The 26,005-nt window shown below is 41.9% G+C and overlaps 1 protein-coding gene across 4 annotated transcripts in view; it reads left to right on the top strand.

The window, feature by feature from the left end:
• The first annotated feature begins 707 nt into the window (after positions 1-707).
• Positions 708-26,005, top strand: part of ehmt1b (euchromatic histone-lysine N-methyltransferase 1b) — a 61,701-nt gene continuing 36,403 nt past the window's right edge. For 3 of the 4 annotated variants that reach the window (XM_061734484.1, XM_061734483.1, XM_061734481.1), the window contains exons 1-3: positions 21,027-21,065; positions 24,553-24,634; positions 24,724-25,223. In XM_061734484.1, coding sequence (XP_061590468.1) covers positions 21,042-21,065; positions 24,553-24,634; positions 24,724-25,223 — 606 coding nt within the window. In that variant the 5' untranslated portion in view covers positions 21,027-21,041. Of the gene's footprint in view, positions 754-21,026; positions 21,066-24,552; positions 24,635-24,723; positions 25,224-26,005 lie in introns of those variants that run through there. The other variant, XM_061734482.1, reaches the window with a different exon arrangement.

Here is a 26,005-nt window from a genome sequence, read left to right as displayed (position 1 = left end):
ATTCATTCATTAACATCTGGTTAATTACCACAATACAATGGTGCTCATGACATCACTGAGTGATTCTTTGGGAAAAATGTTTGTTTTTGCATGTTTTGTCACATACAGTATACACAGACTCAAACACACACATTATATTTATATGAGTTCATGGGCTTGTTCTAGTTCTGCCTGGTTAAAAAGGAAAAGTACAAAGGCTTGAAATTTTTGCTACTTGTGCTTAATTTATTTTTTTACCCCGTTATTATTTTATTATTTATTAAAGTACTTTAATTTACTTTAAGATTATTTTAATTTAAGCTATTTTTTATTTTGTATTAATTCTAATTTATTTTATTATTTTATTGATTTAATTTGGCTGAAGGTGATTATTTTGTACTTTTATCTTTTTGAATGGTTGTGTTAAAAAAATAAATCAGACATTACTCAACAGTTACTCAGTACTTGAGTAGTTTTTTCATCAAGTACTTTTTTACTTTTACTCAAGTAATTATTTGGATGACTACTTTTTACTTCTACTTGAGTCACATTATTCTGAAGTAACAGTACTTTTACTTGAGTACAATTTTTGGCTAATCTACCCACCTCTGTAGGTAGCTCCCCAGGCCCATACTAAAGTATCCATTCATTAACATCTGGTTAATCACCACAACACAATACTATTACTGACAGGTTTGAGTGAGTCGGTGGAGGTGACGTCACGGCGGTGGGCGGAGCTAACGTCCAGGCACCATGGCTTCGGTCGGAACCGAGGTGAGTACGAGAGCCGGACCGAGGCTCCGCTTTCATTCACTCTCACACGCCTTAACGCGCTTTGGGAACTTTGTTCCGCCGAGGGCGGCCAGAGACCCCCGTGTGAGCGGGCGAGCGGCCGGCGTGGGCGGCGTTGTTGTGATGTGAGCCGCGGTCCTGGGCTTTGTGCTGCACCGGGGGCAGCAGGAAGACGCCGCCCGGGAACATGAATGCTCCGCGCGGGCGCGCCGAGCGCCCACAGCCGGGGGGTCGGCATCCATGGTGCGGGGGGCTCTGCCCTGGCTGGGGCTCAGCTTTAGCGGTTCAGGATGAACTGGAGATGTTTGCGTGCTCATTTTAACACAATGATTACTCAAAAGTTCCGGGCGTGTTGTCTTTACCATCGGCTCCACTGGCGGTAAAAGAGTGAACATGTGTCCGGCTAGCCTCCGACGATGCTAGTTAGCTGGACTATTCACACTTTTATCAAATTCCCCCACATGCAGGTTTTCTGCCCCCTCCTTTTTTGAGGTTATCTGTTTGAAATAGCATTGATCAGCCTTAAAATACTAGTAAGGATGGGAGTGTGAGCTGTGCTGGGGGTGTTGTGGCGGATGCAGCAGCTCCTGCCTATGCAGCCCGCCAGGTCGAGCTGCAGACCGGCTCCTCTCCCATGCTACACCCCCTGAATGCAGCCTTACTTTTGCACACCGTCTTGTCATTTAAAAAAAAAATGTTTTCCAGCCGCTAAAGGCTAGTCCACGCCGAGCTGTTTTGTGTCTGTGTGCATTGGTCATTAAATGTGGGCTCCTTTCCACTCACTTATCCAGGTGACAAGATCACATACATGTGCAGTCTCGGTCTTTGTTTCATTATTCTTCATTTAAGGCTGATTTATGGTTCCGCGTTAAATCGACGCAGAGGCTACGCCGTAGGGTTACGGCGTACGCACACCGTACGATGCAGGTATGCCGCATACCCTACGCCGTATACTCTGCGTCGATTTAACGCGGAACCATAAATCGGCCCTTAGTGGACACAGGAGTTGGTGTACAGTGTTCGGCAGAGGTCGCTCCAACAGCATCTTGATGATTCCCCCCCTCATCGATGGGCTGTTTTGAGGTTTACCAAAAAAGAAAAGAGGTCTCTGGGCTTTGCAGCCACTTCCTCTCGTAAATGTCACTTTCTGGGCGATTAATAAAAAAACAAACTTTTATACATGCAGAGGTACAAAGAAAGTTTTGTTCTTGTTTGTTTATTTTGGTCAGTTCCAAATTAAGAATTCAAATACAAAAGAAAAGCAAACGACAAATAAACATGTTAATGCTAATATTGCATTAGACCAAATATATATATAAACAAAACAAGACTGAAAAGGTGTAGGCTGAAGCTTAGCTTATTACGCCTACCCTTTTATAGTAGAAAGTACATCCAAATTTCAGTCTCTCCAGGCAGTTGTTTTTTCTGGTCTCATTTTAATTGGTGGAAAATGAATCATGAACTTTTAATGAATAATTTTAAGAAAATATAAATATCTAAATGAGCACAACCAACATTTCCTTGCATCAACTTCAAAATGAAAAAATATAAAGTTATGAAAAAAGTTAACACAAAGTACAAGTCATCTCAAGATTTCACAAAAGATGGTTAAAGGGGTGCTGGCAAAGACTTTGGGCTTTTTTTTTTCAAAGTTGCTTAAAAATATCAGAAGTTGTGGGTGTTTGGGGTTGTTAGTACAAGATTGAGGGAAATATTTGAGATTAGAGGCAACAGGTCTTCATTTTACTTGCCATTGTTGTTCATAATCAGTTGGAGTAAATACATTTAGATAATTTTCTTTGCCAACCCACCAGTTTATTTAAATTTGACATTAACATTTGAATGTGTGGGGGCTACAGAGACCGTTATGTTGATTTCACTGTTGAAGTACAAAGAAAATGGGAAATGTGCTTCTTCCTCGGTGGTAGCCTAGTATGTAGCTGGCATGTGTAGCATTAGGTGTGTGCACTTGTGTCTGTGTGTAAGCTCATTCTTGTTTCCTTATTAGGACTCTTTTTTTTTTTTTTTTGTTATAGTCACTGACCATGTGATGACCAATGAGGTAGACTCTTATTTCTAGGGTTCTGTTGAGGACAATGACCAGGGTGTGAGTTGAAATGAGGATTGCATATGTTTTTTAAATAAAAAAAACTTTCCTGTAAACACAACATTACATCTAGAATTGTCTTCACTCATACAAAAACCTAAAAAATGACTAAATCCTGTGCAATATGTGCCATGTCTATAGATAGCGCAGTGACACCGTCACACAGATATACACCAAGAATAGAGAATGCATAGAACATACACATTTGTCAACAACTATTAAAAATAAGTGCTTATAAGAGACTATGCTTCTTGTCATCTGGCATTATTGTTTGTTAAATCTGGCAAAGTTTGGTTGGAGGGAGCGCTATAACATAATATTTATGAAAATTGTATATTTTTGACATTTTGACAATGCAAGGGTGTGGTATTTTTTTTTTTTTTGCCACTCCCAAAACCCCTGTATCATGTGAATATAAAGTGTAAACAATGAAAAACATAACCATTTTTACATGAAATCATTCTTGTGTACAGGGCTTGGGTTTAGTTCAGGGTTAGGAATGACGTGGCCAAGGATAAGGTTTGGGCTAAGCCTGAATTATGGTTGTGCGTCAAACCAATACAGAGCACACACCGTGACGCCGTCATGAACCCTTCGGACTTCTCCGTCACTCCATTTCTCCGCGGTGCAGTACCCCCCCGTGACCGCTAATTCGCGATCACACATACACACATACACAAAGAAAAGAGCGCTGAAAGTTGCCGACTGCTTCAAATCTGAAACCGGAAATGCGGTAAGCAATAATGATGAAAATAAAACAGACAATAGATTGTCTTTCCATTAGAACCACTAAAGGTTCATTTTTTCCCCAGTCAAATGCATGCAACTCTGTTATAACAAAACGGGTAAAACAAATCTACAATGTTTAAATTATTTATAACTGATATAATCTCAATTGTGAATAGGGATGTTTTGTGGCATATGCCGTCAGCACAAGCAGCCGTTAAAAGAGAACCATCCCAGAGGGTTTTCATAGAGATCCCTCTGAAATATCTAGAAAAGATGTGCTCAATGCTCATATGGGGTCAGACCTTTCAGGCCCATGACACTTTGGTTAAAGGTTAGATAAATCTAATTATTTCATTGAAGTGATATCATTCAGCATTATAGGCCTACAATGATTTTCAATGTAAAACTTTATTGTTATATTGCTACATGCCCAATATGCAGTCCCACGCGCCTCGTCTGTTTAGGATTTTTTCGGTGGGTACCACCGGGCCTGAAAAAAATTCTAGGGGAAACACTGCAAACATAAAAAGTGTCATTTCAAAATAGAAAGTGCACGTTGCATCTCTCTTACTCCCTGTCTGAAGAACATCTGCTAAGAACATGTTCTGGTCCTGGTTTTACCAGGAATTACCAGGTTTCACCAGGTTTCACCTGGTTTTACCAGGTTTTACCAGGATGAGCTGCTCTGAGCAGCAGGGGCCCCTTAGAGCACCTTTATATTAAATTGTAGGTGCAGGGACTGCAATGTTTCATCCTCTCCTCCTTTACTTTGCATCACTTTCACTTATTGTTAGAAATATGACGTCATATAGTCTTATTTGACTTTGTTTCAATGATAGTGATTGGTTTCATGTGGCCACATTTAAGCAACACTAGGTGACGTTTCTCAGTTCTGGAAGAGAAAAGCCTGAATTATGGTTCCGCGTTAAATCGACGCAGAACCTACGGCGTAGGTTACGCGGCGACGCGCACCTACGCCATAGGCTCTGCGTTGGTGTAACGCGGGACCATAAATCAGCCTAAAGGCTCGGCTGCGCGTGTCGCGCTGAGCGGCTCCTCAGCTCGGAGAGAGCCGTGCGCAGATGAGCTCACGGCGCAAACAGGCCGAGTTTGGGAAAGTTAAAGTAAAGTTAAAGCGGGGTGGAACTGAGCGGCGGACCGGACAGCAGCGCCGACACCAGCAGCTGGTAGGGGACCAATGATAATGCACACACGACAGCACGTGACTGACATGTGTAACAGGGTGCGCTTGTTTTACGTCTCAGAGAAGGAGAGACGAGACGAGAGAGTGAGAAAAGCTTGTAATTTAATGCCCGCGGCTAAAAGCAAAATGCGTGAAAATTTATATTCGAATATGCACGATAGAGTCATTTTGTACATCGCACAGAGTAGAAGCCGAGATCCATCGGCTATACTCGATATATCGCCCAGCCCTAATGTCAGGCCGTTCAACCAAAGCCGCCAGGAGACTGGAGAGCTTGTTCGTCCGGCAGTATTTTTCCCATTTCCTCCGTTTCCTTTCACGACTTGTTAGATGGGACTGTCCCGATAATTCAGCTCAAAACATCACACGGCGAGTCTCAGACCGCAGCAGAGCAGCTAACTGTCACCCTGCGCTACGTGACGACAGGGGCGAGCTGTAGCAGCCAGTTACAAGCTTGCAGCATGCACGCGCATGTCATCAGGAGATTAATTGACCAAAATATCTGGAGCAAAGTCTGTGTCGGTCGAGTGATGACTGAAGAACGCTCAGATGTTTGATAAGTGGGCAAAACAGCCGACCAGCACCATCACCGCTGCATCTTCCGAAGAGCATGGACATAACGAGCACGACTCTATCTGCACCCAGGACTGTGTTGATCTGCCGCCCGCTGTTTTGACACTCATGTTTGTCACTATGCAGTGGCGATGTCGCATCATCAATGTGAGGATACCAATGCACCCGCTCAGCCAGCCTCTCTTAAAAAAAAAACAGAATTTTCCGACATCCGCGTCAAGTCACTTGTGGTCAGCTGGTGCTCTGACCTGGACCAGCGCCACTATTATGTGTTTCAGTGTTTTCTGATTACCGGATGTACAGTTCATATGTGTGTTGTTTGGCAATTAGCTCCTGAGTGCCTTCAAACAAAACTGATAACTTCAACTCAAGGCTAAAGGTGTGATTCAAAAATGTCTGAAGACTGACTCCAAATGTGAGCTCTTAATCAATGACTCCCATGTCAGTGTCCAACTTGGCAGCAGAAATTAACTTTTACAGTAGGTGCAAAAAAGGCCATGAAAGGCCGGTGCATTGTGGGCTGGGTAGCAGTCGTGGCGGTGTGGCTCGACGACCCAATCCCTGGACCAAAACCCTCACAGTGGGGACATGGAATGTCACTTCGCTGGGGGGGAAGGAGCCGGAGCTTGTGCGTTAGGTTGAGAGATACCGGTTAGAGATAGTCGGGCTCACCTCCACACATAGCTTGGGCTCTGGAACCCAGCTCCTTGAAGGGGGCTGGACCCTCCACTACTCTGGAGCTGCCCAAGGTGAGAGGCGGCGGGCTGGTGTGGGCTTGGTTATAGCCCCCCAGCTCAGTCGCCATGTGTTGGAGTTCACCCCGGTGAACGAGAGGGTCGCTTCCCTGTGCCTTCGGGTCGGGAAAAGGTGTCTCACTGTTGTTTGTGCCTACGGGCCGAACAGCAGTGCGGAGTACCCGGCCTTCTTGGAGTCCCTGAGAGGGGTACTTGATAGTGCTCCAACGGGGGACTCCATTGTTCTACTGGAGGACTTCAACGCTCACGTGGGTAATGACAGTGATACCTGGAGAGGCGTGATTGGGAGGAACGGCCTCCCCGATCTGAACCCGAGCGGTGTTTTGTTGTTGGACTTCTGTGCTAGTCACAGTTTGTCCATAACGAACACCATGTTCAGGCATAAGGGTATCCATCAGTGCACGTGGCACCAGGACACCCTAGGCCGGAGGTCAATGATCAACTTTGTTGTCGTTTCATCTGACCTTCGGCCGCATGTCTTGGACACTCTGGTGAAGAGAGGGGCTGAGCTGTCAACTGATCACCACCTGGTAGTGAGTTGGATGCGCTGGCGGAGGAGGAGGTTGGACAGACCGGGCAGACCCAAACAGATTGTGAGGGTCTGTTGGGAACGTCTGGCTGAGCCCTCTGTTAGGGACATCTTAGGGCTGGGCGATATATCGAGATTTTAATATATATCGATATATTTTCAAACTCGATATGGTACGAGACAATATCGATTATTATTATTTCTTTTTTTCTTTTTTTTTTTTTTTTAGGATTTTGACATAGCTTATTTTGTGACAAATTGACTTGAATGTTTTATTTGAGATTTGCACAAATGTTTTGTCATTTGCACTACTGTCAACCTCGGTGGAAAAGTCTGCCTGTTACTGTCTACATTGTATTAATTGCACAGTGTATTTTAATTTAATTGTTATGCAGGAAAGTGATATTTATTTTATTTTATTCAAGAAGCATTTTTATTCTATATATGCAGGCAGTTTATTTTTATTTCATTTGTTTTATACATTTTGATATTGTGCAGACCTCTGTTAATAAAGTTACCTGTGTGACATTTGGCATGAGGCTTTGTATTAAAACTGACTGTTTTTTTAAGGGTTTGCCTCAGAAAAAATGAAGCTAACAGAGATGCTATGCTATAATGCTTTGGGGGAAACCCCAATTATAGCACAGAAAAAATATCGATATATATCGAGTATCGCCATTCAGCTAAAAAATATCGAGATATGACTTTTGGTCCATATCGCCCAGCCCTAGGACATTTTCAACTCCCACCTCCGAGAGAGCTTCTCTCGGATCCCGGGGGAGGCGGGGGACATCGAGTTCGAGTGGACCATGTTCGAAGTTGTGGACGCAAGGTCTCCGGTGCCTGTTGTGGCGGCAATCCTAGAACCCGGTGGTGGACACCGGAAGTACAGGATGCCGTCAGACTGAAGAAGGAGTCCTACCGGGCTATGTTGGCCGGTGGGACTCCTGACGCGGTAGATAGGTACCGGCAGGCCAAGCGAGCCGTGGCTCGGGCAGTCCTGGAGGCAAAAACTCGGGTCTGGGAGGAGTTCGGGGAGGCCATGGAGGAAGACTTTCGGTCGGCCTCGAGGAAATTCTGTAGGACCGTCCGGCGCCTCAGAAGGGGGAAGCAGTACTCTGCCGGCACCGTTTATGGTGCGGGTGGGGAGCTGTTGACCTCGACTGGGGACATTGTCGGACGGTGGAAGGAATACTTCGAGGATCTCCTCAACCCGACTGACATGCCTTCCACTGAGGAAGCAGAGAGTTGGGGCTCGGAGGCGTGCTCATCCATCACCTAAGCCGATAGTTGAACCTCGGATTCAGGAGAAACAATGCGGTTTTCGTCCCGGTCGTGGAACACTGGAGCAGCTCTATACCCTCCGCAGGGTGCTCGAGGGTTCGTGGGAGTTTGCCCAACCAGTCTACATGTGTTTTGTGGATCTGGAGAAGGCATTTGACCGCGTCCCTCATGCCATTCTGGGGGAGGTGCTAAGTGAGTATGGAGTCCGGGGCCCTCTATTAAGGGCTGTCCGGTCTCTGTATGATCGAAGCAGGAGTCTGGTTTGCATTGCCGGCAGTAGGTCAGACTTGTTCCAAGTGCATGTTGGACTCCGGCAGGGCTGCCCTTTGTCACCGGTTCTGTTCATAATTTTTATGGACAGGATTTCTAGGCGTAGCCAGGGGCCGGAGTGTAGTACCTACTCAGCGCGACTTGACTCGCCACGCCTTGTCTCGCCACGCCTCGTCTCGCCTCCACTGACCTTGCCCTCGTTTGTTTTTAGAAACCCAGATGAGAAGTGGGCGGGATTGGAGCGAAGCTGCTGTGACGTATTTTGTTGTGTGATCTAAACGGAGAAAACAACAACACTAAAAGTAAAACCTGGAGGAGATGATACATGTGCTGCTGGATCTGTGGCTTGTGTTTTGATATCAAGTTAAAAAATGAGAGGGAAAGAAGCTTCAAGCGGGTACGCTTTTAAAAAGAAATGTGTTTGTCTCGGCCCTCCTGAAAGTCAGCTGGGAGCCGCGAGCAGCTGAGAAGTGACAGAGCTCCTGGTAGATCTGGTCGTTCCTTATCGCCCGTCTTAATCCCTTTTTTAATTCTGTCCTCAGCCACCAGGTTTATGAACATCTGCACCTCAAAGTTGGATCACGAAACAGACTTTTGCTCCCATTGCCTGTCGAATAAAATGAAGAAGCCGCGAGTCGCTCTTTTGCTGATTTCCGCCTCCTGATTCAAACATCGGCCCCCCCCCCCCCCGACCAATCCGTGGCCTGTAGTGTGATGACGTCAGATACAGGGCCGACTCAGCCGCTTAGAACCTCGGCAGAATAGATACAGAAAAAGTATCAACTCGGCACGCCTCCACCCGCCTCCACCCCTAGTGGAAAAGCGCAAAACCGAGTCGTGCTGAGTAGGTACTAGTGTAAAAGCGCCAATACACTTCCCCTGGCCTTATAGTTTTAGCCATATTGATACCAGTTTTAGAAATACGTGCATATAGTGACAGAATATTAGAGTACAGTGAGTATTTACATTAATGCATATTATTGCCTACATATCTTGGGTTATGTGCGTTATGTTGTGTTATTTTTTTACGTTATGTTCTGCAATGGCAGTCCCAGGCTGGGCTGAGCTGGTCACTGGTTTGGACTGTGCTGTGCTAGTCACCTCTTTGACTGCCTGATCTGGATACCTTCACTCCACACCATTCCAGACCTACCTGAGTGGGTCTGGGTGGTGGTTTCGGTCCAAGTACTGCTGCTGCTGATTCTAGACTAGTGACGGATGACCTGTGTACAGAACTTTGTTTTTTTTTTATGGCACCGATCAAAATCCGTCTGTACCATCTGGGGTCGAAAGCTGCCTGGTCTTTCAATTCTTATTTTCGATACCTAGGATGCGCAAAGCGTTGCCCGTGATTAGCTGTAATGTTACACGTCCGTTAGTTGTGTATGCGACCACAGGCAGGGTTCACATGTGAGTTGTGTTGGTGTCGAGGCCATTCAACATGCCGCCTATTGATGCCACTAGTGTGTATTTGTAAAAAAAAAGCATAACTGACCCTTTGTTACCCTTCTGATTGGTCCTTGACTGACCAATTAGAAAAATGATTCTCCATTGCTACTTCCGGGCAGAATATCAGATTGGAGAAAAACAGCCGTCTCTCTCGTTCACATCAATGGAAAAAGGGTAATTTTTACTTAGCTTGTATCAACATTTAAATCACTGGATTATTATTTTTTTTTAACTTTGTATTTGTAAAAGGAACCCTGCACACAGTTCAGTGAGGGTGCAGCGTATTTTTATCCACTTACTCACAGAAATCTGATCTTTACTTCCAAAACAAAATCGGCTTGGAGGCAGGCTTCAACCGCGAAAGCGTTTTATTTATTTATTTATCTTAAAATGGTTAAGTGGTGTACTCGGGGCACTGGTAAAAGTGACAACCGCTACCCAGGGAGAATCACAGGAATACATTTCATCCCAAAACCAACGGTCATTTACTAAAAAATGTCTGCTTTGGATAAAGCTATATGGACGGCCGCACTCGCAGTTGAAACCTTCCACCATGCTATCAGTAGGGATGGGAATTGATAAGATTTTTTCGATTCCGATTCTCTTATCGATTCTGCTTATCGATTCGATTCTTTATCGATTCTCTTATCGATTCTCATTTGGAAAAAAGGAGAAGAAACAATTTTAGTATCAACTTTGTTTTAATAAAACAAAGTTGATACTAAAATACTAAAAAGAAACAATTTTAGTATCAACTTTGTTTTAATAAAACAAAGTTGATACTAAAATTGTTTTTGTTTCAATTTCTTTGTTTCTCCGATCTTTTTTGTTCAAAGATATAAAACTTTTATATCTTTGAACAAAAAAAATATAATGAGGTTTTAAGATGCCCCCAGCCTTGGGCTCCTCGATGGTGCCAGGGGGTCCCCACAAAATGATTTGTAATATACAGTAAAATATGTATTTAATATAAAATAATAATAATAAAATAAATATTCTTCTGTAGAAATTAACTAAAAACAACAAATTATTTTGTAGCAATTACACAAGAATGTCCAGTAACATGTTCAACACCACAAACTTAGTCACTGCTGGTGACATTCATCTATTCTGGCCTGATTCTCTTCCCTGCCTTGATGGAAGGAGAAGCGGTGGTATATGCTCTTTAACTTCTCCATAGATGAGCTGATGAGATGCAGCTGTGTCAGGAGCTCCGCTGTCCGCCGGAGCGCCCGGCACGTCCGCGTGGCCGAGCATGCAGCTCTTTTAAAGCATGAATTATGGTTCCGCGTTAAATCGACGCAGAGCCTACGGCGTAGGGTACGCGTCGCCGCGTACCCTACGCCGTAGGCTCTGCGTTGGTGTAACGCGGATCCATAAATCAGCCTTACCACACGCCGGCTGACTCCGCGCTCCCAGCGGATCAGCCGGCCGAGTCCTAACAGTTTCCCCCCTCTGTTGAAATGTCCACATTGCAAGAATTGTCGCCCTGTTGTCATCCTTTTTGGTAAAATGTAACCAAACTTTTGAACGTTTATGCCGCTTTGTCCCCGTGTTTTCCTGCTGGGCGCGAATGCGCAGGTTGCGCCACGTGCTTGGTGACGTCATTCGTGCCCACTGGAATCGATAAGGGAATCGTTTGGGGAAAAAGGCAAACGATTCCAAGGAATTGAAACACTGGGAACTGGTTCTCAACAAGAACCGGTTCTCGATTCCCATCCCTAGCTATCAGCTAAACTAAAACTAAAACCTCAATTTTTTAAACTCACTACACAGTAACTGAAGGGTTCCTTTTTATTTATATGTAGTTGCTTTTGATTTTCTTTGGTCAAATAATTAGAAATAAAGTGATGCAGGGATTAAAGTTCTCCGTCTCTAGACGGATTTCCGTCATTTGGAAAATGAGGGGGAAAAAAAGAAAGAAAGAACAAAAAACATTTGCATGTGCGTTTTCTTGTGGTACAGTTAAGACTATGAAATCATGTTAGGCATTAAACTGACGCTGTTGTAAACCAATAAATCTAGCCAGAGCCTTGGTATTATCCAATCAGAAATGGAGGAGGGCGGGTTCGCCCCGCCCCCCTGGGGAGACGGGTACCAGTAGTCACGTCATTTAATTTACATATGCGCGTGGTGTGAAACTACCAAACAATGAACACGGCGTCGAAGAGCAGCGGTAGCGTTAACAAAGCGCTGGTTTTTAAAACTCGAACTAAATTAACCACGGGTTACTCCGTGCAGACAGCAGGCTGTGCAGGACTGTTAATGCTGGAAATTACTTGCTGTTTGAGTCCGTGTTTATGCTGCCATATGCGTTAATCTCCGCTCACACAGACAACCAGCTGCGTTGTAAACGGACCTCGCTCGAACCACGCGAGGAGAACGCGTCATGCTTTGGGTTGCCACCCGTCCCTTGAAATACGGAATTGTTCCGTAAAGCCTGAATTATGGTTCTGCCTTAAATCGACGCAAAGCCTACGCCGTACCCTACGGCGTAGGGTACGCGGAGACACGCAACGTACGGCGCGCGTCGGCGCGTACCCTACACCGTAGGCTCTGCATTGGTGTAACGCAGAACCATAAATCAGCCTTAATTGGGAATTAAAAGTTGCGTTCCGTATTGAACCAATACAGACACACAATATTTTTTATTTATATATATTTCTTATATATTTATGTCATAATATACAGGTGAAGGTCGGAAAATTCAACTTAAGGTGAAACAAATATATTATTTCCCACTACATGCAAAGTGAGTTATTTCAAGCCTTTATTTGTTATAATTTTGATGATAATGGCTCACAGGCTGTCGTGGCGAAGGGTGGCGCTATAGAGTCTCATTTCTTAAAAGGAGCCTCATGCTCCTTTAACATACAGTATCTTGCTTTGCCTGTAATGAGACTATGTAATATACATGTATTAGTTTCACCTCTCAAGTTGAATTATTGAAATAAATTAACTTTTACACCATTTTCTTCACCTGTAGGCTATACAGGACTGTCTCAGAAAATTTGAATATTGTGATAAAGTTCTTTATTTTCTGTAATGCAATTAAAAAAAAAAAAAAAAAAAAAAAAAAAAAAAAAAAACATACATTCTGGATTCATTACAAATCAACTGAAATATTGCAAGCCTTTTATTATTTTAATATTGCTGATTATGGCTCACAGTTTAAGATTAAGATTCCCAGAATATTCTAATTTTTTGATATAGGATATTTCTTAAGCTGTAAGCCATGATCAGCAATATTAAAATAATAAAAGGCTTGCAATATTTCAGTTGATTTGTAATGAATCCAGAATGTATGACATTTTTGTTTTTGTAATTGCATTACAGAAAATCACAATATTCTAATCTAATCTAATATTCTGAGACAGTCATGTATTATACATCTGGGCTGATGTGGACACGCATAGCATAGGAGGCTATTTCAGTTGCTAGTACGGTTGTCTGTCTGTACAGTCATGCAAGTTCAATGCTATTAAAGCACTTTAAACTTTAAATCAAAGCGTTTTGTTTTTTCATATAAAATAAATACATTTCTATGCATTTTAGAAGTTTTGGGGATGTCCCTTCTTTTGGCGCCTGCGCTGCTGAAATCGGGGCGTCCCTTATTTCTATTTCTGAAAGGTGGCAACTCTAGATGATTCCACCTACTACAGACGTCGCCGTTAAAGTAAATTATCTTTTTTCGCACGTATCTTTTTGTGTCCAGTCAACTGTGTGCTGGCAAAACTTGCAGATCATTGAATCGCCAGACACGTTACACACGGACAAGTACACACTCATACACACCCCCAACCGTGCACAACCAGTGTTCAGTGTTTTGGATATTTCAGCTTAAATTTCAAAACGTTATACAAGTTCAATGAAGTTCATGTATTTATATATATCTATATTTACTATAGCTTGTTTGGTTTCTTCTGTTATTGGACACATGGTTTGTCATGAAATACCTGAAAAATGCCTGATGCTTCATGGCAAGCTGTGTCTGGTGACAGAATAAATTAGACAAGCTAAAATGATTTTTTATTACTGCATTAGCTATTGCAATCTTTTTTGCACTTTAAATGGATATTGAAAGGACCATTTGAGTTATTTATTTTTTAGTTATTTCACAATAATTATTGTGAAATTATTATTTCACTAGTTATTTTACAGTCGTATAATTCAGGCAACAGCTCAAAAAACATTTTTAATAACACTAACCCACATCAATATCGGATCGAATCAAATTATGATAAAAAACAGAAAACAGAAGGGCTAATACAGCATTTAACTTTTTTACTTGAAACCTTTGGGAAGCGACCGCACGGCAAAAAAGGGGCCATTCTTAAAGTGTGCTGCAGGGCATAGATGCCGGGGGAATATGAACTGGCCTGAAAATAATTTTTCAGTCAAAAATATTTTTTTTGCTTTAATCCCTGAGTGATGTAAAACCCCGCTTTTACAATGGAAGTGGACGGGAGAGATGGCGGTTTTGTCCGACCAAGCAACGGGGGTGGGGCTTGACAAAGGGTCAATTGTGTGTTTTATCTTTGTGGTGATTCAGAAACGAATGGCGCTTTTCAACTAGTACTTACTCAGCCCGACTCAACTCGCCTCTACTCGGTTTGGCGCCTTTCCACTAGGGGTCTAATGTGCCTAGTAGATACTTTTTCTGTAACTTTTTTTTAGAGGTTCTAAGCGGGCTGCATCTGACGTCATCACACTACAGGCCACTGATTGGTCAGGCGGTTGTCCAATCAGATGTCTGAGTCAGGATATGACATAATTTTAAGAGCGATTCGCGGCTTCTTGTTAATTGTTTTTGAAGAACAATGGCAGCACAGAAATCTGTTCCGTGGTCAAATTGCGAGGTGGAGACCTTCTTAAACCTGGTGGCTGAGGAAACAACTGAACAGTATTCGGAGTTATTGTGAACGAGTTGAATAAAGTTCGACTTACCAGACAGTTTTGTTTCGCTTTAGAAATGTTTCATCATGCGCCTAATAACCCGGTGCACCTTATGGTCCGCAAAATATGATATGTCATTTCGACAGCAATCTTAGAACAGCCAGAACAGAGATTTTCGAATGGCAGTTAAAAAAAACAGTTGATGGATTTTATCATTATGTGTACACACACGTCCAACACATCATTATGTAAAAAAAAAAAGAAGAAGAAAAAAGTGAATTTTGCATCCAATAACTGCTTTAAGGTATTTTAATATTCTAAATCTTATTGGAAAAAAATGAAATGAATGTATCTTACTGAATCATGGTTGATGGGAGTTTCTAGAAATACATATAACCTACACTTCACGGACAAACAACGAAATCTTTTCTCAATTAGCCTAATTTCAAACAACAATAATAATGGCTTTTCTCTCAGCACTCTTAATATGAACATATAAACCCTTCTTATATTGATCAAGCACAACAGCAGAGTTGTTTCCCTCTGATCATGACTCAAACTATTTTCTGTCAGGTTGTACGGTCTTAATCATTTCTTTTCTGTGTGCTCTTGGAGCACTCTGCTCGGCCTCCAGCTCCCCCTTATTGGTTAGCTTCCTAAACCAATCAGACATGTTACTTCCAGTCATGTGCCACAGCGACAGAGACAATTGGTAGATTTCTCTTTTTGAAAAATCTACCAATGGGGTGTATAGAAATCTACGAGTTGGGGGAGGGAGGGCTGAGCTCATGTGGGGATAGATGCATAGGCTGGGTTCCCTCAATGCCTGCTCTTTCAAAGCTTTTATTCACTGATTAATTAACTGTTCACTTCTTAAAAGATAGGTACTTTTATCCATCTCCAAGAGAAATTCCCTTTTCCAGCATCTTTGCAAAGATGGAAAAATCTAGCACTTAAATAGCATATAAAATTAAGAATGATTCTTATTAGGCATGCAAGGTGCAAAAACTAGGATATTTATAGAGAGATAAAAATACAAAATAAAATGTAATATCCGGATCAATAGTGCAAAATGCAAGTTGTGCAACAAGTTCAGGCTTTGTTTGTTTTATCGCTTCCTCTGAGAAGTGTTGAAGAGCCGCATGGCGTGGGGGAGGAACGATCTGCTCAGTCTGTCTGCCTGGAGATGGTGCTGTGCAGTCGATGATGTGGATTGTGTATGATGGACAGGAGCCTGTTCGTCTGTCGCTCCGCCACATATGTCAGGCTGTCCAGCTCTGTGGCAATGACAGAGCCTGCCTTCCTCACCAGTTTGGCCAGGCATACGGTGTCCTTCTTGAAACTTGTTTACCCAGCACACTACCGCATACTTAGGAGGGTACTCGCTACCACAGACTGGTAGAAGATCTGTAGCAGTGTCTGCAGTTGTTGAAGGACACTATGCTTCTAAGGAAGTACAGATGGCTTTGTCCTTCCCTTGCAGTTTTTCCTTGAGTATCTGTCTTGGCAGTCTAGTCCAGTTTATCATCCAACTATAGTCAAAGGTATTTGTAGGTGTGGACCACCTCCACGCTATCCCCTTTGATGAGAAAAGAAGAGAGAAGTGATGAAAATGACATGATAAATGACACCATAATAGGTCCCCTTTAAGTCAAGTTAACCCTTTCAACGTCAGCTTCATGGCAGCAATTTCTTCAATCCTTTTCTTTTTTAAAAGCTTGAGAAACTATATCTTGCTATCACTTAGTCGATTTTGTATCAATAATAACCTTCATGTGTCCTGGACGCCAAGGATGCCATAAACTGGCTTATATCCAGAACCACAAGTGGCCCCAAACATGACAAAGACATTGTAAAGCGACCTTGGGTTCCTTGAAAGGCGCTTTATAAATGGAAATTATTATTATTATTATTATTATTATTATTATTATTATTTATTATTATACACGCTAGGGCTGTTCGATTTTGCCCAAAAATAAAATCTCGATTTTTTTTTCTCTCAAAATCCATTTTACGATTACGATTATTTTGTGAATTGACAAAAGGCAAAGAAATGATTTCAAATATGCTGTTTTTTTATTGAACATTTGCCCCATTGGGCTTTAAGTGCAAACTTTGCTCTTATTAAACAAAACATGAATGAATAAAGTGCAAAGCTCTGTAAACTAAGTTGAAAAAAAGTTTTAAAAAATATAATAAAATATAAAGTTTTATCTCTGAAAAAAAAATCAGCAAATCAGCACTTGCAAACATACAGTAAGTTATATTTCCAATTAAATAAAACAAGACATTTTCTAATTAAACTAAACTGGGTCTTTGCATGCTAAATAATAATGCAACCCATGAAGGAGGTAGAGGTGTGTAATGTCAGTCATTACATTTGCTATTCACATTTGCAAGTTTTTTGCAAGGAACACGAGCCGGTCTACCGCATCTGGCTTGAGGGATGCCCGGTGGCATGTTACAACGCCCCTCCTACACTAAAGAGCCTCTCCGATGGGGCACTTGTCGCAGGTATTGAGAGGTATTTCCATCAATCATTAATATGGTATCAATCATTAATATGTGTGCAGACAAGGTAAAAAAAAAAAAAGTGAAATCAATTTTACGAGTTTCACATTTTAACATCGTTCTAATTACATAATCGCGATTACGATTTAAAATCGATTAATCGACCAGCCCTAATACACGCCCACTTAGGTTACGTTATGTTTCGCAGATAACGCCTCACGACTCGCCATCCCTCCCCGCAACTCGCCTTGCATTTAAATTGCCAACGTGCGTTAAACATGCATTCATCGCAACGATATTAGCGGGATCCAATCTAAAAAGGCCTTTTAATGTCAGCGTTAGTTCTGTTTACATTAGACCAGACCCGCGGTTAAGACTAGGCAAGTTATTCGTGGGTTAGCTTGACACGCCACCCCATGTTGGTCGTAAAAGGGGCACATGACACGCTAGGTGCGCACGTTAAACATGGGGTATTCGCCAATGTAAAAGGGGCTGTAGGAACATCTACAGGACAAAGCTGGAGACCAAGGTCCAGCAGGACAATATGAAGGATGTGTGGAGTGGAATGAGAACGTCACTGGGTTTAAGGGGAGAGACAGATAGCCGGGTGCCTAGAGAGAGTTGATGAGCTGAATCAGTTCTTCCACACTCCTTCTGTAATCCTCCCCCAACACATTCAGACCCCCACACATCCACAAGAGCCACTCAACCCCTCCCCCCTGACTCCCCTGGTCTTAGCCCACCCGAGGTCACAGGTGAAGTCAGTGCTGGACCTTCTGCACTTTGATTATCAGTTCCACTTTGGAATTGAATTAGGGCTGCAACTAACGACTATTTTAATAGTCGACTAGTCACCATTCATTCATCATTCAGTTTCATTCATTGAAACGATTAGTCGGATAATTAATAATTAAAAAAAAAAATTTAGTATGAAGTTGCATTAATTATGTGGCAAATGATAATAAACACAAGAAAAATGGCACTAGAGCCCTGTTATAGCGGGACTGTTTTCTTCATCCTGCTCCCGCTGCATTTCTGACCATTACCGCCCGCAACGTGTGTTCCACTCCCGCCCCTCCCGCAAAACTCCAAGAATTCATGCCCGCACGGCGCACAATAAAGATGCATTGATTTAGTGTCTTCTCCCATCCCGCAAGAGAAAAGTCCAGACAAATCTATCTGATTTAATGTTAACATGATCATTGTGGAGTTTGATGGATAATTGACAGTTCATAGGCACCTGACTGAAAGTTAGATGCAAATCCATCATTGTCATCAGCGCACAAGCCTTTTTTCGCCTTTCGCGCTGCATCAATTATGTGATTGAGGTTATCGCAATGAGAGTAGGCTGTGAGTGACTCAAATAATACTAATAAATAAGATAAAATAAACAAAGTTTAGAATGAAACGAAATAATTTAACAAATGTATCGCTTGGCCATTACATTGCTGTGGAGGGAGAGAATGTTTCTGACCGACTGCGGTCCCGTGAGTCTCTTCCAAGATGCGCCACAGACACTAAACGCAGTTTCTCCAAATATCTGACTTAATTTAATACTTTGTCAGGCATAACGTTAAAGCCTTCTTTTAAAGCCAAAATACACTTAATATCTTACCAATGCGAGTCCGTTTCGTTCAACACTCCGACATGTTTTCTCTTCAAATGCATTACCGACGTGCTCCCGTAAAAAGCAACGTCGGCTTTGCAAACCTTTCAAGTCATCTTTTTATTCACCGTATCGAGGCTAAAATGCTCCCAAACTTTTTATTTTATTTTTTATCAAAGTTTTATTACCCGCAGCTGCGCTCAGACGCTGTCATGCATGCGCGACTCGACAGAGATTGTATTGAAGTGAGACGCCTCACTCCATTGGAAAAACACATCTGGCGTCAATTGTCGACAATGGAATTCATTGTCGACAATTTTGATTATTGATTTTTGTCGACAACGTCGACGAATCGTTGCAGCCCTAAATTGAATTGCTGTTGCAACAAGCTCATTTGCACCTGGATGGTGGAGGAGGTACTGTGAGAATCACATTCTTTGATTTCTCCAGTGCTTTTAACACCATTCGGGTGATGGGTGACAACAACTCAGTGATCCCTGGATGACTGACTACCTGAAAGGGGGTGGTTAGTGATACAGGGGACTGTGCTTTCTCCTTTTCTCTTCACCTTATACATTACTGAACTTCCAGTACAGCACCGAGTCATGCCACCTACAGACGTTCTCGGTTGACTCTGCTGTTGTGGGGTGTATAAAGGCTGGGACACACCAACACGATAATCGGACGCCGTCGGGCTGTCGGACGGTGCCTCGTTGGTGTGCCCCGTGCTGTCAGCGTCTGCGCTCATTCTGCCCAATTCGACATGTAGAATCAGCTACTATTCGTTGGCCTCTATGACCAATCTGATTGGTGGAGTGCTAGCCCCTGACTAGTGAATCAGAGTTAACTTGAAATAACGATGATTAGCTTACCAGCTAAGCAGCGATGGTACTGTGTTTGCAAATAATTTTGTAATTTTTTTTTTTTTTTTTTTTTTTTTTTTACTATAAGCTGAAAATGAACTTATCGGAGTTTGCATTGGTTCAGAAAAATGTAATTGTTATTGCTTTGTTCAATCTCCATTCACTATGGTCTAGTAATTTCAATCATTCATTGTGATATTGCATGTCTTACCTTGATTTTCATAACAAATTTATTCAAATTATTCCTGTAGTTTTGAAATATATATATTTGAACTTGAGTATGTCGCTTTTGTTCATGAATCTCAAAAGTAGACCCAGTTAAGAGGGGGATAGGAAGTTGTCATTTTTATATTCTCTATTTGACACAAGGACAAACTTAGTGATAAAGTTGCAAAGTTTGAAACGATGAACAGAGGGTGTTGGTATGTAGCCAAACTGATTTGATTACTGACATGGAGACATAATAGAGGTGTTCGATCACTATGTTATGGCCCAAGCTTCCTGCTCAGATAAATGGCTGTTCAGTGACTGCAGGCCCGGTAGCAGTGCTACAGTTTTGTGGCCATGTGTGAAAGAAGTGAGGTCCTGTCCACCTCTTCATTTTGTAAAGTTAGGTCTGTTGTTGTAGTACATACCATATTTGCTACAGTGCACGCAGACACTTTTACTTCTAAAGAAGCAGTAGATAAACACGATAGACATACATCGTGGTTGAGTTCACACTGTAGTGTTACAGACTTTACGTTTGGTTGCGTTTTTTTTGGGGCTATTTTTTTAACAGCCAGGCTAAATGGAATACATCTGTATTTCTATGGCTTTAATATGCATTCATTGGCCTGGTGGCATTTTTTTTCTTTATTCATTGGTTCAAGGCTTAGTGGACACATAAGACTCCTGTTGGGGAATTCGGATAACTTATCTGGTCTATAGGGGAAAACTGGTTGGCTCAGGCCCTCATTCTTTTGCATCTTCTTTCTTCCCTTTGGTGTTCCTGTTCTAGCTGTGTCTACACAGTGTATGATTGTGCAAAATGTAAAAAGAAAAAAAAAACGGCATGCAAAAAGAATGATAAGATAACAATAAAAATGTTTTAAAAGCAATAGTATAGCTATAGAAATCATGCATGGCTATGGACTTAAAGTGTGAGATGAAAACAGATATTCCATAATGCTTTTTTTTTTATAAGCGTTTGTATGGTGACCTGGTTCCATTGAATCCTCTCAATGGCATTAAGAGTTACCAGTTAGGTAAAAGGAAGGGTTTTTTTCCAGGATGAACTGACTGAGCATGCTCTGTGGAAACACTAAAGAGGAGGGCCGACAGAGGGAGCCATCAAGTCACGTGATCAACGAGGTGCATGCGGGGAAAGGAAAGGAAAAGAGGAGCAATCTGCTCGACACATTCTCGCGGTTTCTCTCTCTCCGTCCTCCCCCTCTCTCTCAAACCCTCACGCTCTCCTTCCCTCACTCCCTCTCTGTTGCCGCCTTCTTCTCAATGGAGGCCATGAGAAGAAAGCAGGTATGATGCTTCTTGGAGGCATACAAGGGAAAAAGACTGTTAGCTTCATATTCTTCACATTTAGTTGGCTTTTTTAATGGTCTAAGGAGATGCATGTCTCTTTTTTTTCTTCTTATTCTTTTTCTGTAACCAATTCTGTCAATTGGTTTGAGCTCTTGCTGTGTTCACTTCGAGATAGTTTCTCAGTTTGTAAGATGCCCTACTCAGCAACTGATTGCTTTAGGATCCTGAAATGGAAGACCTTATTTTGTGGATCAATGATTTTTTGTGTGGTTGCAGTGCACATTTATCAAAAGAAGATTTGAGTATGGCATGTTGGATTCTGTTGCTGGAGAGAGAGAGCTTCTCGAGAATTAGCACAGTAGATGTGTTTAGGGTATACGCTGTGTTTCCTGATGAGTCTGATCTCCTGAAGATCTGAAACAACCTTTGATTTTCCTAAATCGAGATTCAGCCTGTCTTGTTCTGTGCTTTTTTTTTTCTTTTACACCTTTTTCTTTTCTCTGCCATTGTCTTGTATGAGGAGGTTATCAATGTTCAGTCCAGGTATGTGGTCAAGAATAAATGTGAATGTAGGGCTCCAGGTACTTGAATAAGTATATTGTTCTTTAATGTTCTTTAAGTAGTTGTCTTTAAACAGATGGCTGCTTAATCAGTCCTCTACTTCCCCTGTTCACATGTTGAAATTACCTGAGGCATCTTGGTTTTGACTTGCAAATCAAGACCAGCAAGATACTGAACCCTGCATCACTTTTAATATTGTTCGTCATTTGTGATTCACTTTGGATAAGTGTATTAAATGACCGTCTTTTATCCGTCATAATTCCTTCACAATCATTGAATCTTTATGTGAATTAACTTTCATCTTTTAGTATAATCTATTAATAGAATCTGTAAAAAAAAAAAAAAAAGTTTTGGTGATAGACACAGCCTATTTCTTAGTTTTGTTGCAAATTAGTGACAGGACAGATTAACTACTAGTGTATACACAGTGATTTAGATTTAGCATAAAAATGGTCTCATATCTTTTGGTCTTTTTGGAGTTTGGTGGCTTTTTTTTCTTTTCTTTTTATGGCCAGTGGACTTGACTTGAGAACACGAGGTGAGAGGGGAAGGTTGGGTGACATGGCAGAGAGGGGTTGTGATCACACAGCCAGCAAGTTGCTTCAGTTGCTAAATTGCCATGGTGCCCATGTGTCTGTTTTCTTAAAGGAGGAAATTATGATCTTCAACACTTTTTTCCCTCAGAACACAATTCTGTTCTTGCAAACCCTTCAACACAATTATTAAAGGGTTTGTAAGACCCATTTAAGGGAATCTGTAAGACAAAAAGATACATTTGTGTGTTGCATTTCTAATTTGGTATTGTCAGATACTAGATAGTCACCCTCCTTGAAACTTTGGAGGCCAAGAAAACCCATTCTGAAGTAAAAAAGCTGAAAAATAAGGCTAAATGTTTCAAAGAAAAGACAGGAAAAATGACATAATTTAATGTCGTTAGGCTGTTGGCTCTCAGTGTTTGTTTCTGGCAGTTTTACAGCTGGTTGTGTAATACGTTTTTGCTTCGTGTTTAGGTAGTACTGACTTGTTTTGAGTTCTGTTGGTGCAAATCTTAAGATAGGTCCCGTTGGCGTGAACACCAAGGTTTGCACATAACTAGTTCATATGATATTGTTTAAACTGACCAGCTAAACCACTAAAATATTTCATAGGAAGATCACATGTAAACTCTTAAAAGCACAGTCACAATAACTCTAGCTGTATTTAAGTTTCACAAAAGCATCAAGCTGTGATTCTGTTCTGTCGGTTGTAGTCATGTTTGAAGCTTTGACTAAATCTGACACGTTTTCATGTTAAATAGGCCTTTTAAAACTCCTGATCGGCTCTCATTGCTTTGGCTTCACACTTGGAGCTTCCTTCAGCAGCCTCCATATCCCCATCCAGACCCCTTCAGTCCCCATCTAGTGGAAAACTACCGCAATGGCCGCGTTATGTCAGTAAACAATCTGGTTGCGAAATGGCGGAGATCTGCAGACAGCCTTCTCTGTCTCCCTTCCCCCGCTCCTTTATGTCCTCAGTGTGTAGTTCCACTTTTGACCACTAAGGGGGAGGGAAGAGGCAGGTGTTTTCTTCCAACTGATTTTCCTATTTGTGAAAAGAGGAACCTGAAAGGTTCGTCCTCTGCTCAAGTGCACAGTGTTCCTTCTTGCAGATCATGCACCACACAGGACTGACCGAGACTAAATGGTCTTTGGGAAACCCCCCCCCCCCCCCCTAATTTGTTGCATGCAGTTGTTGGCCAAAGCTTGTTGTTGTTTGACAATGTGCTTCTTTATATTTGACTTGAAGATGCAAAGGCAGATGTTGGAGGAATGATTTGGGAAGTCTTTCCTGATGGTTTATTCAGCTCTGTGTTGGTCACAGACCCGTCTCAGTGGCTGGTAAAGCTAAGGAGCTCTTGGGGAATAACTGGCTGAGTCAGTTTGTCAAATCAAAGCTTTCAGAGGATGTGTCTCTTTTAGGTCTTACACTTGAGCTAGTTTGATGGGAAAATGCTTGTTGCCTCTTCTGTCTTGGAATACCGATATTTTCTACCTGCTTTTTTACTTCTCACTAGACGTTACCCCTGCCCAAAGTCAGCACATGTCTTTTATTCTACCTGAAATTTGCATAACATTAGACTAAAAGGAGAGGAAATGTTCATCATCAGAGCTCATTATGATGTTCTGCTGGGTCAAACTACTCTAGGTTGGCTTGCCTTTGACATTTCAGCTGAAAGGCTGACAGTGAATGGTTTGTAATAAAGAGAGTGGCTTTCAGTGACGAATTCACATCCTGATAAAAAGCAAAAAGCGTATTCACAGTTTGTCCCAGGCCTCATCTTTCCTTTGTGCTTTTTCTAACAGAAGATGTGTGCTGTGCTCAGTAATAAGACACAATTTTTATGCTTTTGCCTTTTTGTGAGATCTAAAGTTGATCAACGGTTGGTTAAGATAACTTTTGAAGATTTTCTTTCTATTTCTCTGAGTGGCTAAAAAGAAGATGAAAGTGCACGGGAATGCCCCTGTTTTCTCTGTTTTCTTAATTTACAATATACAGGCTTTCTCTAAATGACAATACTAAACAGCATGAATGCAAATAGTCATTACAGTGTATTAGGTGCATAAGTGGAAGAAACGGCTTTTGTCAGATATTTCTCATTGGTGTTGGGTTTAAAAAAAGGATCTGAATCTTCTGTTTAAGAAACAGTTTTATTTTGTATTGTATTTAAGTAATTATATTGCAAATTTAGTGCTTTTTAGTTGTTCACTAGTCAAACAAAATCCTTAGAGGTACTGTAGAGGTACTGTCTTGGGAACTAAGTTTAGAGGTGATTGACATTGCACAATTAATTTAATGTATTATCTACAAATGAGTAAATAATGCAGATGAATGAAGGCCCAGTTCTAAATATCCGTTTTCTTTGTCGTGTGTCCTTTTTTATCAGCCCGCTGGTCTGGCTGTGGATAAGGCTGGATCCACAGAGAATGAGGGACTCGATCCAGCAAGCAACGGAGAGGAGAAGCCAGGTAACAGTTTAGATGAGCTTGAACAGGCTTTGCTTATTTGTGTAATTGACTGATTATAACAATGATATATCTTGGGTTTTGCTGCACAGATGGAGACAAGGAGGTAGCAGACCGACTGGCCGCTTCCCTTGCAGCAGAGGCAATGCTCAACGGCACAGAATGTGACAACACGAGGCACAAGAACTTGACAACAGACAACAATAAGACTGGATTATTGATAAATGAAAATGGCACATCAGATATGGAGCCTCCACATGGTTCTGTTACTGGAAGCAATGGATTAAGTCTTGAAAAGCAGCAGCAGCAGGAAGGCAGTGGTGCTGCGACGGCAGATTTGGGTGTTTCCCCTCATAGGACTAACAGGATGCCTTTGGGCTTAGGACACACGGTGAAATCTCCCCTTGCTTCGGGATCAGGGGGTGTGCAGACTCAGAGTTCAGGTGCTTTTAGGACTGCCACCTGCACAGGGACCGCGTCGGGGCAGGAGACGCCAGACACTGATAATGGCACAGCTTCCTGTCTTTCTCCAGCATCCCTACACAGAGCACGCAAGGCCATGCCCGGTCCTGCGGTCAGTCCGGCACAAAAGGTAAACCATGGCCAGGAGACAAGTATTGTCATTCTGCTCTGTGTTAATCGTGTAAATGTTTCCTAAGGTTTCTTACTTTGACTATGATGGTATGATGTTGCATTAAAGCTTCCCCTCTGAAGCAGAGGCCCTGTTCTGTTCTGGAGGGGAAGTTTGGTCTATTTACAAGTGATCTCATCTCAACACGTGAATACTCCTTATTGCAGCAAGTTTCCTTTTAAAGACAATTCAGGAAGCTACCAAGAGAAACTTTGGTAAGGACTAAAAAACTCGTCTAGGTTAAGAGATGACGCAGTGTTCAATTAGTCTGTATTCTCAGTCATCCAGGTCGTGGTAATGGCAAAACACTTGAAAAGAAGACAACTTAACTTATTTTCTTGGTATTTGCAGACAGGGTTTCTGCAGAGCTGATCCTTTATCACAAATGTTTCATAAATGAATTTACTTTGCTGTTGTGGCTCGATGGCAGGTGATTAGTTATTTGAAGTCAACTATTCTCATTAATGCATAGAAAGTGAAAGATGGCCTGACGGTGAGATCATCTCATTCTTTGAGATAATTTGGATTGGCCTTTGCAATAAACTTCATCATTCCATAGTAAAGGAGTCGGCGGGTTTGAAACCGCTTTTTACTTTGGAATATTTTTTTTTATAATAGCCCTCAAGATACTTCGTCTGCAAATGTTGGGCATAATAATAATGTTTAATGATAATTGTAATAATTGGTTAATAGAGTGAAGTATGTTTCATTTTATCAAGTAAAATCTGTATGAAACAACTACT

The sequence above is a fragment of the Cololabis saira genome, chromosome 11 (genome assembly GCF_033807715.1).
Source record: "Cololabis saira isolate AMF1-May2022 chromosome 11, fColSai1.1, whole genome shotgun sequence".
NCBI classification, from domain to species: Eukaryota; Metazoa; Chordata; class Actinopteri; order Beloniformes; family Belonidae; genus Cololabis; species Cololabis saira.
Note: the sequence above shows the minus strand (reverse complement) of the source record. Positions and strands in the feature narration are given on the sequence as shown.